The 18,938-nt window shown below is 41.9% G+C and overlaps 1 protein-coding gene across 2 annotated transcripts in view; it reads right to left on the reverse strand.

Moving 5' to 3' along the window:
• GPAM (glycerol-3-phosphate acyltransferase, mitochondrial) overlaps nt 1–18,938 on the reverse strand; it is a 60,906-nt gene that overhangs the window by 24,285 nt on the left and 17,683 nt on the right. The window contains exons 1-3 of one of the 2 annotated variants that reach the window (XM_056120563.1): nt 5,607–5,729; nt 3,488–3,618; nt 1,388–1,510 (exon numbers count right to left, since the gene is read on the reverse strand). In XM_056120563.1, coding sequence (XP_055976538.1) covers nt 1,388–1,510; nt 3,488–3,589 — 225 coding nt within the window. In that variant the 5' untranslated portion in view covers nt 3,590–3,618; nt 5,607–5,729. Of the gene's footprint in view, nt 1–1,387; nt 1,511–3,487; nt 3,619–5,606; nt 5,730–18,938 lie in introns of those variants that run through there. The other variant, XM_056120564.1, reaches the window with a different exon arrangement.

The following is an 18,938-nucleotide window of genomic DNA, read 5'->3' on the forward strand; positions in this document are numbered from 1 at the left end:
TTAAAAAAATTCACCTACTTCCACCACCAGACCATCACCACCACCAAATAATCTCCTAAACTCTTTCCTGACTAGAGAGTTAAGGTATGGGTTTAGTCTTTTACACATTCAAAATTAGACTTAGAGGAGATGCCAAGTCTAAAAAGAAAAGCCACATGATGTTCTATTTAAATATTTATTCCTACTGTCATATTAATCTCAAGTAGCCCAACTTTAGACTAGATATGTCCTGATCTTCCAACCCATTTTTTTTTGCCGTGAAGCATTTGTGTTTTAAAAGGAACAATATTTATATCAAACATTCTTGAGAAGACCTGAATACTTATCACACATTACTTGGGTGGTGCCCAAATCTCTCCCATGTTAGTAAATCCCTTCATACCAGACTAGGAAATCCATTTCCTGCCAAGTCAACAACGAAGAAAAAATGCACTCACCGCAGTTAGCAAAGTACAGAGCACAAGCAACCCCCCTCAATGACAGAACTTAACTAAATTGGGAGTTTTCTACGTCCTATATAATTGGCCTATTCCAGAGAAGGCTGCATAGGCCTCTTAAAAGGCAAGTTATTGCTTAGAATATAATCACCATGAACCCCCTTGCCTGTGCTCCCTCATCCCTTGGGCAAGCTGCAACGAGAGGCAAATCTCTCCTTCAGTTGATTCTACTCATTCTACTATGTGGCGATGTTATACCAGGGTTTGGGGTTTCCCGTTTGCAGAGAGACCAATTCCACACTTGAGAATGCAAAAGCTAAGGAACCTTTATTTCCAGCTCGAGCTAGGGTCCAAGTGGTTTCTCTGCGAACAGGAAACCCCAAACCCGGACATAAGAGCAACACAGAAAATTGTGCTTGACTTGAGTTTTTCCACATAAAGCCCACAGACGCTCTTAAATCTTCCTCCTGAAATTTTATTGACCATCCTTTTACCATATGATCCCCACAGCCTTCCTCCTGTGTCCCCTCCAAAACAGAGACCTGACAAGAACGAACAGGGTAAAACCATAGCTTATTCTGCCCCCTTATTTTTGCTCTCATCTTGCAAAGATTTTCACATTTAAGTGCTAAAGTTCAGCACCCGAAAGTTACAAGAAGGTTCTCAATAACTTTAGGAGAATTAACTGGAAGAAAAATCTATCCTCTGCCTAAAGTTATAATAAACTTAAAAAAAAAAAACTACCTATCACCTTGCAGCAATTCTAGGGGAACTATCTACTAATAAATAAAAGGAAGAAAATTTGAGCCAACATCTTTGTAATACCACAGGCTTAGGGTCTAAATATGCACTGCTCATTAAGGTAACATCCTAACAAATTCACTAACTTGGAAATCTGAGTTCGGGATTTTGGTCCTTTTATGAAGGACAAGTAGCAGCAGCTTTCTTACCCAGCTCTGAGGCGTGCAGGAGTAACAACACCTTCCCACAAATGGTCTTTTCCGGCTCATTAGGCTTTCTTTCCATTTTAAGGTTGCAGATCTGAACACCGTGGGGCGGAATCCACACTCACCCTAACAAAAATGGTAAGACATTGTGTCTGGATGGCGAGACAAGGATGGCAAGAAACTTCATCTCTAAAATTCAGTTACTTCCTATAGAAAAGACATTGGCAGCATCTATTTCTTTTAGAGCTGTATGTTTCCCAAAGTGCTTTTCACTCAAGGTACCCTCTTCAAGATCAACTTTTGGAACAAAGCTTGGAACATAAGCAAAGTAAAAGTTGGCAACAGCTGTTACACACTCAAAGGCTCATTCATAAGAACAAAGTTGCAAAAGGTTCAAACAGCCTTGTAATACCAGGAGGAAAAAATTCTGCCTCTGGGTCGAGAGTAACAGTCCAGCCAAGTGGCCATTTACCTTGCATAGGGTCCACCTGGGTTCCATCCTCATCCCATGTGGTCCCCCCAGCACCCATCAACGGCCAAGACTCAGAGACTATAAAAACCAGCTCCCGGAAGTGCGCGGCCGCATTTGGGGCCGCACAACATCTTATTATGACATCTTATTATCTCATTCCTACTTTGGACAAATTGGCAGGCTACCAAATGTAACCTGCCCACACGGCAGAGTCTGGCAAACACCCCGTGGCGTACCCAATATGCCAAATACCAGTAACAATGATGGGTCTCATTCTCAAGAGCCTTGAATATAGCACTTTCTTAAAAATCTCAGGGCTAGGATGAAGGAGACGTTACTGGGGCCTGCTCGAGGCAATCGATGAATAACAGGAAGGTCGTGGTCATGGTGGCAGAGCCAGAGTAAACCCTGAGCACTGCCAAGTGTGGTCCCAAAACAAACAAACAAACAAACAAAAATTCCTTAAATTCTCCTTGAATCCTATCATAGAAGTCCATGTTCACTGTATCACTGTATCACTCTCATCCAGTTGTTCATTGATTTCCTCGAGCAGGCACCAGTAATGTCTCCATTCATCCTAGCCCTGAGATTTTAGCAAGTACCATATTGGAGGTTCCTTCGGGTCAGGGGAATGAGACCCATCATTGTTACTGGGTTTTGGCATATCGAGCTTGCCAGGCTCTGCCGTAGCCTGCTGGGTTCTCCGAGAGCCTGAGAGCGAGAACTAGACAATAAGAAGTCCATATTAGTCCCCCTTAAATCATTCCCATAAAAGTGTAACAGCAGCCTTAGATAGTAAGCAAGCTGTTAAAATACAACTCAAAATTATATAACACCGCTTTATTTTAAAAGACAGTTGAAAGACAATAATTTAAATGATAGCTAAGGTGAGCCTCTGTTCTTCTATTATAAAAATTTGCCTCTTTGAGTTATACAAGCTCTTCAGATCCCACTGATAGAAGATTCTCAAGAAGCAGAAACCAAAAAGAGAGACCACAACATTTTTCATATCAAGCACAGGGTGCTCAAGAAATATTCAAAACATGCCATGATGGGTACATAAAACAACATAGGAAAATGCATTGAAATTCATACTGAACTTTCTTATTTTTAATAAAACTTTTTCATTATAAATTTCCTATTAAATATATTATGCAAAATGAATAGAGAAAAATAACTACAACACCCAAAATGACTACTAGCAGTGCTTTTCTAAGTAAATGTATTTTGCCTTTTTATCATAATCACTAGATATTTCTTACCCAATATTTTTTTTTCTTTTTGGGTCACACCCAGCGATGCACAGGGGTTACTCCTGGCTCTGCACTCAGGAATTACCCCTGGTGGTGCTCAGGGGACCATTTGGGATGCTGGAAATCGAACCTGGGTCGACCGCATGCAAGGCAAACGCCCTACCGGCTGTGCTATCGCTCCAGCCCCTTTACCCAATATTTTTTCTCAAACTAACATAATACTCTAAGAATTTTTCAGTGACTTCAGTCACATAAAGTAACAGCTAAAGGCAGTTCTTGTAGCTATAAAGGTGATCTGATAGCACATTACATTCAGAATTTTCCATTTAATAAACAAGACAGTAACGGGGCTCAGTTGAACCCCGTTCTTAAACTTACCCATTCTTCACTGGTGTGCTTACATCGACCAACACTGTATTCAGATGAATTTGGCAGATAAGAAACATCTATGGTGCCAAGAGTCAGTGAAGATTCATCCATGTCATAAAGTGCAATTTCCAAATCATGTGCTACAAAAACACACAGCATATAAGTCAATGAGGAACGCAAATTTCTAACCTCTATATTATTTTGCTTCATAATAGACTGTTAAACAAGCTACTACTGGTAGATGTTTAGTCAAAGTGTAAGACTGAAATTCGATGTGTCTATATGAAACCAGTTAAACTGTTGTTTTTTTTAAATAAAAAACATTTCTAGACATGTCTAGGATTTCTAGACATCCTAAACAAAACAGCTGTGAATTTGCAAGAGTAAAGAAGTTTTTTCCAGGTATGTGACAAATGAAGAATTACATCATTTGTGTGATTATTGTAAAACCTCCTGGCAGCATAAAGGAATGTGTGTATTTAATTTTACATGAATGCACACAAGAAGCCAACTTTCTGAAAATTGTGCACAGGGAATTTCAAGGCACACATTATGCAACATAAAATGAGTAAAGGCAATGAGAGAACTCTGTATTTTACCCCTTACATGGGATTAAGCTCTTGTTTTCTTTTGCCTTAAGTGAAATAATATTTGCACCTTTAACACACCTACCCAATTCTAAAACAAAAGCATACCTTTTGCGAAATATCTGATTTATAACTTTCTTCATTTCAATAAATAAGCCTTATACTACCCTAGGGGTAAATGTTCACTAACATTTAACTACCTGCTAACAAAAAATTGTTAATAACCTCTAATACGAAAACTTCCTAATATTCCCAAATTGTTTTAGCCTTTGGGTTATTTCTCACCTGGTCTTAAATTATTCATCTAAAACCTTGAAGGGTCATGTCAGGTTAATAGTGTTTCTTGGAGGACATATTCTGAATTCTGTTCAATCCCCGCGAGACTGCTGCAGTAACTCTTATTCTCTGCATAACTGTATAACCTGAACAATTTAATGGAAGTAACAATGTAACAAAAGAAGGAGACAAGGAGAGCAAAGTAGTGCACCCGGCATGAAAGCTCTTTTGTATTAGAACATCAAACTCAGCTACCCCGGTTCAGGCACAGAATTTAGCTACAACAGAGGGAGCCCTTGGCTGCAGAGAAAAAGAAGAGGTAGCCAGCCTCGTGATGAGCGAGCGGAGGGGAGGAGAAGGAGTGCGAGTCCAGTGCCAATAGGAAGTTCAGGCTTAGTTCCTCCCACCCCACAGCGTTTATCCAAGGTCAAGAAATTAAAAAAAAAAAAAATCCCAGAGGCGCCAGATTAAAGACAGAGCAGTCAATTGTGGGATCTGAACGGGAGAGATGGAAGCAGGACCAGCTCAGACAGCACACATAGGGGCTGGAGAGATAGCACAGCCGGAAGGGGGTTTGCCTTGCATGCGGCCGACCCGGGTTCAATTCCCAACATCCCATATGGTCCCCTAAGCACCACCAGGAGTGATTCCAGAGTGCAGAGCCAGGAGTAACCCCCGAGCATCCCCGGGTTTGACCCAAAAAAGCAAAAAAAAAAAAAAAAAAAAAAAAAAAAAAAATACCCGAGTTCAAATACCCCACTGTGTGATTTTGGACAAGCTGGTTAACGTCTAGGCCTTGGTTTTCCGCATCTGGAAAATGGACATGATATGGCAGATTTTCTTTTTTTTTTCCCCCTTTTATTCCCCGGGCAAGCTCGGAGACCGGGACCAAACACCTACGGAGCCCGGAGCGCAGTGTCTGACACCTGGCCAGCGCGCAGTCCCGCCGGCCCTCGGGGTGTCCCCAGCGCCAGCTGCTTGGGGAGCAGCCCTGCAACCTCAACCTCCGGACCGATGCCCCCCCGCCCCTCTCCCACGCGGGAGCGTCAGGTCTCGGGAGTCCTCGAGCCCGCGCGGCAGCAGCCAGGAGCTCCCGGGCACAGACCCATCCCACCCGGAGGCACGAGCCGGGTGGTGGGGGTGGGGACCCATCGCTGCACGCGCAGCGCCGGGCTCGCGTGGGGGACGGGGGGCCGCGGGGTCGAGGACCCTCCCCGCCACTTGCAGGAGCCGCGCCGGGTCCAGCGGAGAGGGCGGCGACGCACCTGTCTCGGCGCTCCCGGCCCGGCCCGCGCTGCCTCCCCGCAGCCCGTTCCCGCCCCGGCAGCTCGCGGGCAGGTGCAGCTCCGCCGGCTCCGGCTGCTGCAGGCGCCCGCACTTCAAGTCTCTGTCGGGCCGCGCTGCGGCGTCGCGGCCTGATGACGTGAGGGCTCGGGGGCGGGGCCAGGGGCGGGGGCGTGGTCAGGGGCGGGGCGGGGCGGGGCCAAGGCGCTACGTTGCAGAGTCGGGTCTGTGCACACCGCGGGTGTTTGCCTGTGTGAGTGTGCGTGTGTATGTGCGTGCGCGCGGCTGCGGACTGCTGTGTGCGTGCATGCGTGCGGGCGTGTGGGCTTCTCTCGCTGCGTTTCCCTCTGCTCTGGGGCTGGGAATGTGCGCGTGGGCTGTGTGTTTTTCTCCGTGTGGTCTGTCTTTTATAGGATTTGCCAGGCGGTGCGGCATTTACGAGGAAGAGGGAGGTGGGGATCGGAATCAGCTCTCTTGTGTAATTTCCCTGGTACACTACCCGAGCTGCTTTTCCTTCAAGGAAGAAAATGAGTTAAAAGAGAAACATAAATAGGACTTGAAAGAGCCTGCATCCAGACTGGCCCTTCAAACAAAACGTGGGAAACAGCACCGAGAGTTTCTTTCACAATATTTGTGGTGCCCCTGACAAGGCCGGTGGTTATCTGGAGTGTTAGCCATTCAGAAGGAAAAGGACAACCTTTAACATGCACTTAAACAGGCGTTGAGTTTATCTGGCAGTAGTGAATACAAAGATAATTAAGACCCCTGCCCTGGAAATATTGCCACTAATTTTCGTCTCCTCACACCAACCCTAACTCTGTCTCCTTGAATTTCCTTTTATACTTAATCTATATCTATCTGTGATATTTCTTATGGTTTCCCGAGTTCGCATTCAGCTGGGCAGAAAGAGAGAGAGAGAGAGAGAGAGAGAGAGCATCACTGCCAAAATCAGTGTGCTGTTGCTTTAAATGATTGCTTTAACTTAAATGCTTCCCATTGGAGGTGGTGAAGCAACTAACCAGAACTCCACGTTAGTCAACTTTCTCTGGGTTAGCCTTCAATCTTGCCTCTGAAAGTAAAGTTTTCCTTTCTTCTGTGCAGAGGTGATTCCTCATTATGCTCATTACGGTAATGAGAAATGAAGTGATCACTGTGGGAATTAGATCCAAGACAGAAAAAAATCAAGATTGGTTTACATAAAGCTCATTTGTAAGTGGCTCTCCTGCAATACCCATTGCACAAGGATTATTTATGGTCCTTCCAGAAGATGCGGATTTCAATGTGAGGTGTTTCTGGTTACTTAATGAAAATTGTTTTAGAAGCAGGTAACACCCCTGGCAATCTGTTTTATCAACAGACCACAGTAATTTATGGTGATCCAGTCTAGCCAGAGCAACAGGGACTGATTGTACTGTCCTGTTAGACAACTTTTTTTAAAAATGCCAAATGAAATAATAGGACATAGCAGTCAGTTCAGGACAGGAGGACAGTGATCCGAAAGGGAGAGGAAACAAATGAGGTGAGAATCATGGTTGCCTCAGTTTACCTGCTGCAGTGCAAGGAGGAGGAATCCTGAAAGAGTTAGGTAAAGTCTCTGAAGAGATAGAAGGGGAGATACAGTGAAACCAAGGCGCGGAGTTGGTTATATATGATGGAAGGTCACATGGAACGAGGGAGTTGTTCTGACCTGGGTTAGATCCCCAGCACTCCATATGCTGGATATTAGGAGTGAATCCTGAGGTTAACCAGGAGTAAGTCCTGATTACCATCAGATGTGAAGAAGGAAGAGAGGGAAGGAGGAAGGGAGAGAAAAAAGTTTCTGGAAACTTACAAAACAAAGTCTTGTACCATCCTTAGAAGATTCTTACTTGATAAGGCCAAGGAGAGAATCACCTCCAGGGAAAGAGAATACAATCACCTAAACTTGCACGAGACAAGGATTATTCCTGTTCCTACAAGCCAGAATGGAAAGGTACTCTGGGATCATACAAAACCAGAAATAGGGCCTGATCCTGGCACCCAAACTGGAAAGACTCATAATTTATGACTCCAAAGGTCTTGGCCCAGTAGTGGCATAAAGTTACTTTGGAGTAAATGTGTCTCTGTCTTCCCAAACCAATCTTAAAAGCCAGCCCCAAAGGAATCAAGCCTTTTCCAAGAACAAAATGTACCAACACAATTGTACAGGAATACTTAAAAGAAATAAAAACTAACACCTACCAAGGTGAAATTCACAATGTCTGGCAACCAATCAAAAAAATATTCAACCAGGCAAAAAAGGCAGGAAAGCATGGTACATAATGAGAAAATAATTTTCAAAACCACAGCAATGATGGACAGGATTATTTAGAAAAGAATATGTTTTAATTTGTTTATTCTGTATGTCCAATGGAATACAGATACTAAGACATGAAAAATCCCTTTTAAAATCTAAAACAAAAATCTAAAGATATTAAAATCATTTTCTGGTATTTTGTTAACACACACAAATGCTACTTCTATGAAACTAACAAGACTAAACAAACATAACTAGGAAAAAATGATTAAGGAAACTGAGTACATAACATAGAAACTATCCAAAGTGAGAGATGAAATAAAAAAAAAAAAGCTAAACTAAAATTGAGCAGCAAATCACTGAGGTGAAGAAAAAAATGGCAGAAAACTTTCCCAATTTGCTTTTACCCATAAATTCACAAATCCCAGGCATTCAGCAAACTAACTAGAAATTTGAAAATTTTACCAAGGAACATCACAATTAGTTGCTCAAAACCGATGTAAAAGTAAAATAGTTCAATAGTGGCCAAAGATGGGGAAAAAAAAGAAAAAGACATTACTATACAGATGAACAAAGAACTATAATCAACTTCTCATTGGAAATTTACATACAAGCATTGAGTAAAGTATCACGTTTAAAATTCTGTGTGAAAAAGCTGTCAATTTAGATCTATTTTGATATGTATATATTTCAACAACAAACCAAAATAATGATGTTCTGATATACAAAAGCTAATAAAGTTTATCAACAGCACTTGATAAAATAAATATTCTGCAGAGAGAGAGAGAGAAAAAATGAAACTGCATGGTTGCATTCAGAAAAATTAAATCAGCACAAAGGAATTAGAAGCTCAGGAAATCACGTGAGGGACCTAGAGACAAAGAACAGTGAGAATAGCCACTAGTCTTGCATGTAGCCAACCTGGATCTGATTTCCCTAAACATTGCTGGGTGTGGTCCAAGCTCCCCCCACACACCCACCAGCCAAAAAAGGAAAAACAATCCCATGAAGGTAAATCAAAAGTTCTCTTCTTTTTACAAAACTTTCTTAAAAAGGTCATTGCTTCATGTAAAAACAAAAGCACTGTTTTACAGGATTTATAATATAAAGAATAAAATGTATAACAACACAAGATCCAGAAAGGGATAATCATTCTCTTACGATATCTTTACACTAAATATGGAGTGGCATGATGTACTTCAAGGTACATTACTTCAAGGTAAACTGGTTGGTTTAAGACATAGATTCTAAGTACCAATGCAACTACTATGTAATCAAAACAAATTAATACATAAGCAAGGGGAATAAAGTAGAAGTATTGAAAAGTGGGGGGAGCAAGGGCAAGGGAGATAGTTCTATAGTCGGGGCACGTGCCTTTCATGCACTGGAATTCTAGTTTTATCCCTGGGACCTAGTGACCTCCCCCCCCACTACAGGTACTGTCACAACAAAGTTGCCTTTGTGACCCACCACCCTCCCCCACTCCCCACCAAACAGTGCCATGTCACCAGGCATGGGCTTTTAACCATCAGGATCACTGTTTGGAAGGCTTGCGAAAGAAGAGAAGAACAAAAACAAAACCACTCAGGTAATTCAAAAGATGGCAGTCCAGAGAGAAAGGGAAAAAATTGAAGGGTTAAACACACAGCGTAAGAGTAGAACTAAATCTATATAAGCAATCACATCAATTAAAAGACAAAGTCTGACTAGAATGAAAAGGAAAAATCAATCTTTTATGACTGAAAAATATAGTTCTAGGACAAATAAATTGGAAACAAAAGATTGTAAAACAATACATATAATTATTTGCAAATCAAAAGAAATGTAGATGGTTATATTACCATCAGACAAAGTAGACTTTGATGCAAAGAAAATTTCCAGAAATCGAGTATCATTTAATGATGATAAATGATTCAATCAAGAGGCAAAACTATTCTAAATATTTGTGCATCTTGTAGAGTTCAGATAAATGAATCAGAAAAGTATAACATTGTCGGGAGAAATAGACAAATTCATGACTACAATAAAACACTTTTAACACCCCTCTTTCAATAACCGAAGAGAGCAAGTAGGCAGAAAATCAGTATAGATATAAAAAGTTTATATAATGCCATCACCAGCTTTTCATAATCAGTGTTTAAAACACCATACCAGCAAATATCATTCTGTTTATTTGTCTTTGCGAGTGGGGGATATGGGGTCAGACCTGACTGTGTTCAAGGCTTATTCCTAGCTCTATGCTCCTGGTGGTGTTTAGGGGATCATATGTGGTTTCAGGGATCAAACCCAGTTCAACAGCATACAAGTACTCTATTCATTGTGCTTTCTGAACCCAAGAAATTTCTTTGTGTGTGTGTGTGTGTGTGTACACACAAAACATTTACCAAAGCAGGCCACATTCTGAGTCAATAAACAAATATTAATAGATTTGTAAGTATCTAAACCATGCAAAATATGCTTTAATCACAGTAGAAACTGAAATAATTGAAACGCATCCGGGAAGTCCCAAATATTTGGAAATTATGTAGTTTCTTACAAACTATTCATTGAAAGGAGATGTAGTCATGGAAATTAGAAAGAATTTTGAGTTCAACGATAATTAAACTATAACACAATAATTTGAGAGATGCACCTAATGCTGTATTTCGTGAGAAAGGTATAGCAGTAAAATGCTTATATTAAAAGAGGTCTCAGTCATTGATCTCAGTGTTAGCCTTAGGAAAAAACAAACTAAACCTGAAGTAAGTAAAATAAAAATCAGCAATAAAGGACAGAAATCAGTGAAATAGAAAACTGAAAAAATAGAGAAATCATTAAGCCAAACCCTTCCATTTTGTGAATCAATGAAATGCACAAACTTCTAGCCAGAAAGTTAAAAAAGAGAGTGTGAATACACATATTACCATTCACAAGTATGAGAAGTGTCCTCTCCACAAATGCTACAGAGAGTAGACTTTTAATGTTTTGTTTTCGAGATGGAACTTTAAGGTGATAGTCTATTTTGTTTTGTTGTGTTTTAGGGCCACACCTAGATGTGCTCAGGGATTACTACTGGCTATGGAATCAGGGGTCACTCCTAGTGAGGCTCAGGATCCATATGGGGTAGTAGAGATTGAACTCAATCTGTGGCATGCAAGGCAAGTGCCCTACCCACTGTACTCTCTCCTTAGACTGTCTCTGCCCTTTAAAAGGGTGTCTAAAGAACCTTCGGGGGAGGTGGGCTAGAGGGGTAATAGGCTGATCCTACCAATTGCATCAGCAAAGAAGTTTCAGGAAAGCCAGGCAGTACCTATCCTGCTCCTGTCAAAGTAGCACTGTAGCACTGTCCTCTCGTTGTTCATAGATTTGCTTGAGCGGGCACCAGTAACGTCTCCATTGTGAGATTTGTTGTTACTGTATTTGACATATCGAGTACGCCACAGGGAACTTGCCAGGCTCTGCTGTGTGGGCGGGATACTCTCAGTAGCTTGCCGGGCTCTCAGAGGATGGAGGAATCGAACCCAGGTCGGCAGCATGCAAGGCAAAGGCCCTACCTGCTACTGACACTTACCTGTGTATGGCATTTGTTTTGTCTATTTCCCACTTTCCAGTCCTTCAAAATATTTTTATAACATTCTTTCCAGCCATCCTACATATTAAGATTTCTGCTGACATCTTAATAGGCCCCATTCCCATGATTCTGCAAGATGGTCTTAAATTTACAGGTAAGAAAACTACAGCTAAACCAGTTGAATAATTGTCTAAATCATCCATCTAGAAGGTACAGAGAAGGTGTCTGAAGCAAACCCTTTATTGTACTAAAACCCAAGTTATTATCTATAGTTTTTCCTTACCTTCCTTCTACTTCCAATTCAAAAGGTTTTGGTCCAGATTGACTTGGATTTGGGGCTCAAAACTTACTTTTGTACATGTTCTCAACTGCTTCAGATTCCCCTATGTATATAGGAATTTCTTTGAATTACTGTGAGAAACACTGTCCACCAAGTGACTGAAATCCAATGATACATTATCTTTACTGAACTGATGCTCCAGATTCCTTTGGTTCCTTCTTTTCATCAGTGACAGTTTATTGAGTACCTAATGCCCAGCTAGCAACTTGTTATGAATATAGCAATGAAGGAGATGCCACAAAGACTTCTCTCTTAGAGCACATGGGCGGTGGAGACACATACAACTCTGTTTTAATGATTGTTTCCAAAAAGTTTCTCAAACAAAGGATCAAGTTGATTAAGTCCACAACTTTGAAATCCTGTGACTTTCTAGATTTGGGCCAGGTACTGAGACCAGCTTGTCTTTTCTCTTCCACTTCCTGGCTATCAAGAGCCTGCTTTTGTTCAGAGTGCTGTCTTCTATAGCCCTAGAGGAAGAATGAATTTATGGTCATCTTGTTCTCTAGTTGAATTAATTGTCCCTGCAGCCTTATGGTCCTATGGCCTGCTCTGGGCAGTGAAATCTGAAGTCAAACTTGTGAATTTCTGGAACATTTTTCCCCACCCCCACTTGCTGTGGATATTAAGATACCTTAAGTTTCAGAACAAGGAAGCAAAAGCCAGGGAGAAAGCTCAAAGGGATGGAGCACATTCTTTGCATGCTTAAGTTCCTGACTTCAATGCCTAGCACTACACAGCCTCCTGAGAACCACTGGAGTAGTCCTGGTGGGATCACAGTGACAGACCAGAGCACAGAATCATCTGACTCAGTTAGCCAAGCATTGGCAGAAGTGCCCCCCCCCAGTCTCCTCAGCATTACTTAGGAGATCTCCCCCCAAACAATAAAATTTAAAGGAATAAAGCCTACTCAGCACACACTTCCAAGTACTCCTGGATTTTGTTACACTTCTATCTGTCTAAACCATTATACTCTGTTACTTCTAGACAAATGTATCCTTTACTCACGTAATTTTGAGCCCAATTCTGGGTGCTAGAGAAATTCTAGCCTATATGAAGAGAATAGAATCCCTCTGACTCACTTTTCACACTGTGGCAGGATGATGACTTGGATTTGACTGAAAATCATGCCATCCATAGAATAAGCTGGAAACTTTAAATAAACCAAGCAAGAGGCAGTCAGGCTCCTAGGAGTCAGGCTGCCTCAGCATCTCCTACTGGATGGACTACAAGACAAGTCTCTGACCCCTCCCACCCCAGGGTGCAAGACTGGCAGGAAGTAGGTTGTCTCCCAGGCTGTCGACCATTGGCTGGCCCTTAGGGCAGGGCTTGTCCCTTCTGGATAACTAGTAGAGCAGGAAAATTAAGAAATTAGCTTGTAAGATTTTATTTTTGACAACTATTAGCTCATCCTTAAGAAATGAAAGGTCTTTCCTCCTCCTTCCAGAATATCAAGACTTCATAATTTTATGTCCTGAGGTTTTTCAAGACCCTTAAGGAAAGTTGAGAAATTTCCTGAGAAACTATTGTCTATTGTAGAGACTGTAAATGACCTCTGCTCTTGGAGATAGGGAGAGAGAGAGAGAGAGAAAGAGAGAGAGAGAGAGAGAGAGAGAATGGGTGTGTGAGAGAGAGGGAGAGAGAGAGACTATTAACTAAGGTAGGTCACCAGGAAGACAAAAACTCAAGGGTTCTTGTATTTCCTATGGAGTAAAACTGGGTTGTGTGGAAAGGAGAGTCTGTGAGAGAAGTGGAGGCCTGTGCAGCTGAGGGGCTAGTGGCGGAGGGTTCTAATGACAGTTGTGATGCAGCCTTAGAGGTGGTTGATGTTCAAAGGGAGAATGCCAGTAAGAAGACAGTAAGGAGTAAAATTCTATAATTTTGGTAGTTTCCACAAAAGTCCATCATTGCCAAGAATTTTGTGGAGGAAATGAAGTTCTATTATGCCAAAGGAAAGAGAAAGAGTGAAGGAAACCCGCTGAAATGGCCATCCCCTTGGCTTTCAATCTGTATGACACAAGAGCCAAGGTGAGAGAGATGCCGGGATTGCCCCAAATGATCACTATTGGGCCTCTGGAACCCTTGTCAAGATTCACTGGAGAAGTAGCTGGAGCAATAGCACAGCAGGTAGGGTGTTTGCCTTGCACGTGGCCAACCCAGATTCGATTCCCAGCATCCCATATGGTCCCCTGAGCACTGCCAGGGATAATTCCTGAGTGCAGAGCCAGGAGTAATCCCTGTGCATCGCTGGGTGTGACCAAAAAAATAAAAAGAATCACTTGGAGACAGATTAAGTCAACATTTACTCGTTCATAACACCCCAACTGTAGTCCACTTTGGGCCACGAATCTCTTTGAGACGCTGGGGATACACGTTTGGTGTCACATCAAAGCCCTTAGAAGAGAAAAACAGTCTCCTGGGTCTGTGAAGGGAAGGATTAACAAAAGACAAAGCAAATAAAATCACCACCTGAGCGGAAAGTGTGAAGAAGATGCAAACTGCCTCTGAAATAGAAAATTCCAGAGGTGAAGACACAAGAGAAGTGAACCAAAGAGGGCCCCTCTCAGGCATAGCTCTGCCACTGAGGCTGGAGTCTGAGGAGGTCCTGGCAGTGAGAGGAACCCACCAGAGACCTTTCCAAGTCTAGAGAATATACTAGGCAGAGTCCTTAGGGTGGGTGTGTGGAGCTTGGCAAGAATGGTTGAATGGTTGAATGAAGGCTTGTTGGGCTGGACTGGAGAAAGGGTAAGGGTGACAGGGATGGAGAACAAAGAGGACCCAGATAAAGCAGGGCTTTTTTCAGTCTGAGTAAGAATTTTGGAAAAGTAAAAATAAAATTGGGCCAATGTGTGATCAGCATCTTGGAAGAAGTCATACAACCATTACCATGAAGGTCAGAGAAATAGGAGTCAGAACTGCAACCTGATTCATGACCAACTTTAGGAACTTGATCATCCTGAAAGGAGGAGACATGAGCTATGATTTGAGAGAAGGCTTTCCTGCAAATCACTAGGGTTTTGTTTTTGTTTTTGTTTTTGTTTTTTTGCTATTTGGGTCACACCCGGCGATGCACAGGGGTTACTCCTAGCTCTGCACTCAGAAATCACTCCTGACAGTGCTCAGGTGACCATATGGGATGCTGGGAATCGAACCTGGGTCGGCTGGGTGCAAGGCAAACGCCCTAACTAGGGGTTTTTTTTTTGGTAAGAGATGACCCACCATGCTTTGTGGAGCTGAGCTACAGGTCAGAAACAAGGCATGTATCAAGGGGAAGTGGATACTAAATGAGCTGGCGTGTGTGTGTCCAGACTCACCCATCACTTTTCTGCTGTGGGATAACTTGCTATCAGATTCTGGGTGCTGATGGCCTGTGGAGCAAGTTTAGGCTCTTGGTATAAGGATCAAGGCCTTTCCCCAATTTTCACAATAGCAGGCTCTTTTGAGGTTAGCCCTAGCTAACCTCACTACCCCCATCTCCTCCCTCTTATCCTTTCTCACTCCTCTCTGATCACCATTATTTCTACATACCTGGATGTTTTATCTGAGCATCTTTGGCTGGCTCAAGGCCCTTTATTATTCTTGCTCCATAATCTCTTCTTAGCAGGCAGGGACCTAGGAGTCTACTTTCTTCCCACATCACAATCCAATGCTAACTTGGCCATTTTATTTTCTAAATTGCTGGTCCATCATTTATAGATGCCCCTCTCTACCTGCACTACCCTCATCCAGGCTTCTATCAGCTTTCCTGGGTGGTATTACCAACTTACTCCCTAGATCCTCATGTCTGTGTTGCCCCCTACAACCCTTCAAGACAGATCCAGAATGAACATTGTAAAATGCAACACAGAGCATGCCAGATATCCCTATTTCTTGGCTTGATCTTCATTACAGCTAATTAAAATCCTTTCTATTATTCTGTACAGCTTTAAAAGTAGAGGCTAATAACAGCCATAAATACCTGGCTCCGTCTGCCCTTGCTAACCTCACCATCCTCATCTCCTCCCTCATATTCTTTCTCACTCCAGCTCTAGCCACAATTGTGACTTTCAGCTCACTGCCTTTTCCTTGCATACTTTCCTTCCAATGCAAGTGGGCTTCCCCAACAATTCACGTTTTTCTCTCCAGTTTTTGCTTTCTTATATAGCTCACTTCTGCTTCTGCATGAGAACCTTCTTGGTCCTCTGATGAGAAGTACCTTGCTTCTCTACCACTGGATTCATTATAATTGAATAGGGAATTATAGAATTAGTCATTTAATATCTGTCTTTCCATATTAAATGTCATTTTTGACTTCTCTCACTCATTTATCTATATGTCTCACTCATTTATGTATATGCCCACAAAGGAGTGCCTTGTCCAGAACACACAGTGAATGTGTAGATCTTTGGTGAATGTCTAGATCTAAGACATAATTGATTAACGAAGTGATAAAGGAGAATGGGAATGTCAACAGTTCTGAACAAGGAGAGCTTTGAGTCGGCAAGTTTGAATATATTAAGTGTAGAGTTTGAGTGATGGGGGATGGCGCTCCTATACTCAAACCCAACCCGACTGATCCAGCATTAGGGCTATAAATGAGAATGGGATACAGCAACAGCACTCCACCATGCAGAGAGAAGCCAGTCAAGAGCCAGGCAATACTAAGTCTGGAAGGCAACACCCCAGAAGCCCAAGACATTAGAATAAAGTTTAAAATATCTGAAAAGAAAATAAAGACATGTCTGTAAACAAAGTATTCTCAATATTCTTGGAATCATTCTTTGTCAGAAAGGAAAATTTTTCCTAAAGAGGAGAAGGAGTAGGAGGATTACATTTACCTTTATTCTTTTTCAAATGTGTTCAAATTGAGCTAGTACTTCACAAATTAAATCTAACTGAGAAGATCAATGAAGTTTATCACAATCAGTCCAGTTCAAAATTACCTAACTTACCTGGTATGAAGCAAAAGCTAATAAGTATGATACAACATGGGGGTTTTGACTATATTTGAAAATTTTTTGCAGTGACTCAAATGTGCAAGTAAGATGTTAGTGATTAGACTTTCCAGAAAACAGACTAAGTGCAACCCTTGCCACCTTCTCCACCTTGTTCAATTCCTGACTAGGGAGGCCACTGAGTCCAACCTTTCTTGGAGATAGGGTGACTTATACCCCCTTCCTGTTGCAGATATAGATGTAATTATTCAATTTTGGAGGAAATCCCCCAATAGTGTCCAGTGGGAGTCAATCCTGGTGATAACCAGCCAACAGGAACAGTGTATCAGTGTGTGCTGGGATGCAAGAATTTGGAGCTTCTAGAATGCTATGGTATGGGAGACCACCAGAGCTGAACCTAGCAGTGGTTGGAGGGCTCTAGGGCTATGCCTGAGATGCTGTGGGGGTGGGGAGGTAGAGGGGAGAACATAAGGTAAGAGGAACCAAACAAGGATGTCTTTCCCTAAAATTTGCTATCTCACCAACCCTATTAAGTTATTTATAGTTACTTTTTTCCAGAGACTTCCAGGTTTACTACAGAATTCCTATTCTACCTCCATAAGTCACTGAAACATGGATGGATGGATAGATAGATAGACAGACAGACAGACAGACAGACAGACAGACAGACAGACAGATAGATAGATAGATAGACATATAGATAGATAATGCACAAATTTAGAATTACTAGAAACCTCTATAAGTGTTAGATAAGATTAATATCCACAACTTATTTTACTAGATTATTTGTAAGTACATGGAGGGCAGTCCATTTAATTTTTAGACCCCTACTCATTGATTATTAATAAATATAATCTAGGTAGTATATGAATCTTATCTGAAGTCTCATCAATTGATAATATCCTGAAATTAATAAAGATTTTAAGCTCTCAGAGTAAGATTTGGTGCATTTTAAGCTATGTTGGGTTTAGCATGCCCTATGTACATAGTGTTCATTTCTAGTGTTGGTGATTAATAGTGATAACATATATCATTTGATCAGTCACTCAGTCATATAAACCACAGTAACTCTTAGGCAAATCCTAATTAAGTAGATCAGTCAGCTGAGTCTCCTATGCATGTAGCCTGCAATCTGCTCTTATTCACAAGACCAGAAGTGGCACATGTAGGAATCCTGTTATTAATGGGGCACGTGCTTCAAGATTGTTACCTGACCATTATAATACATATCCAAAATGATCATTATTCTGAACCACTTATTACAGCTGGACAAACTACATGACCCAAAACTATGAAGGGTCTTGGAATGAGAAATGTAAACTCAACCAATGGCTGTAGACTCTCTGTGCCTCATTTTCCTTGGCTGTAAAACAAAGTTATTACTCGGACCTGCCCCTGCAGGGTGGTTAAGACTGAATGAAGCATGCGAGGTGTAGGATAGAACTGAGAATGTAGTGGGCACAGCAGAGCAATTGCAGTTATCCTATGGGTGCTGAGCAAAATTTTCCAACCTGTACAAAGGAATGTACCGTAAATGTACAGTAAAAAAAAAAAATGTACATCGTAATGCCCGCCTGTCCTTCACCAACTACAAAACCAAGATGACTGCCCTCCGACATCATGATGGATCTATCACATCTTCCAGAAGGGCAATGGAGAAGATTATTCATGACTTCTACTCAGATCTCTTTAATAGCCATATCCACTTGCCCACATACCACATACCACATGATGGATATGTCGTTCCCAATGTTCTCCCTTCCGAAATTCAACATGCCATCTCGTCGGTAAAGAAACAAAGAGCACCTGGCCCAGACAAGATCAGACCTGAACGAACACCTGAAGAACTTACCATCAGTACTCATCAATACATTGGCTCGGCTCTTCACACGCTACCTGTCTGAATGCAAGGTTCCATCCCAATGGAAAACCAGCAGGACTGTACTACTATACAAGAAGGGAGACATCATCCACGACATTGGCAACTATCGCCCAATCTGCCTATTATCTGTCATCTACAAACTGTTCACTCGAGTCATCCTGAATAGGATTAGCAGAACACTAGATGAAGGACAACCATGTGAACAAGCTGGATTCCGAAAAGGATTCAGTACCATCGACCATATCCACACGATTACTAAGCTCATTGAGGTTTCTCGGGAGTTCAAGATGCCGCTCTGTCTAACGTTCATTGATTTAAAGAAGGCCTTTGATTCT

This window comes from Sorex fumeus, unplaced genomic scaffold, assembly GCF_029834395.1.
Source record: "Sorex fumeus unplaced genomic scaffold, SorFum_2.1 ptg000043l, whole genome shotgun sequence".
In the NCBI taxonomy this organism is placed as follows: Eukaryota; Metazoa; Chordata; class Mammalia; order Eulipotyphla; family Soricidae; genus Sorex; species Sorex fumeus.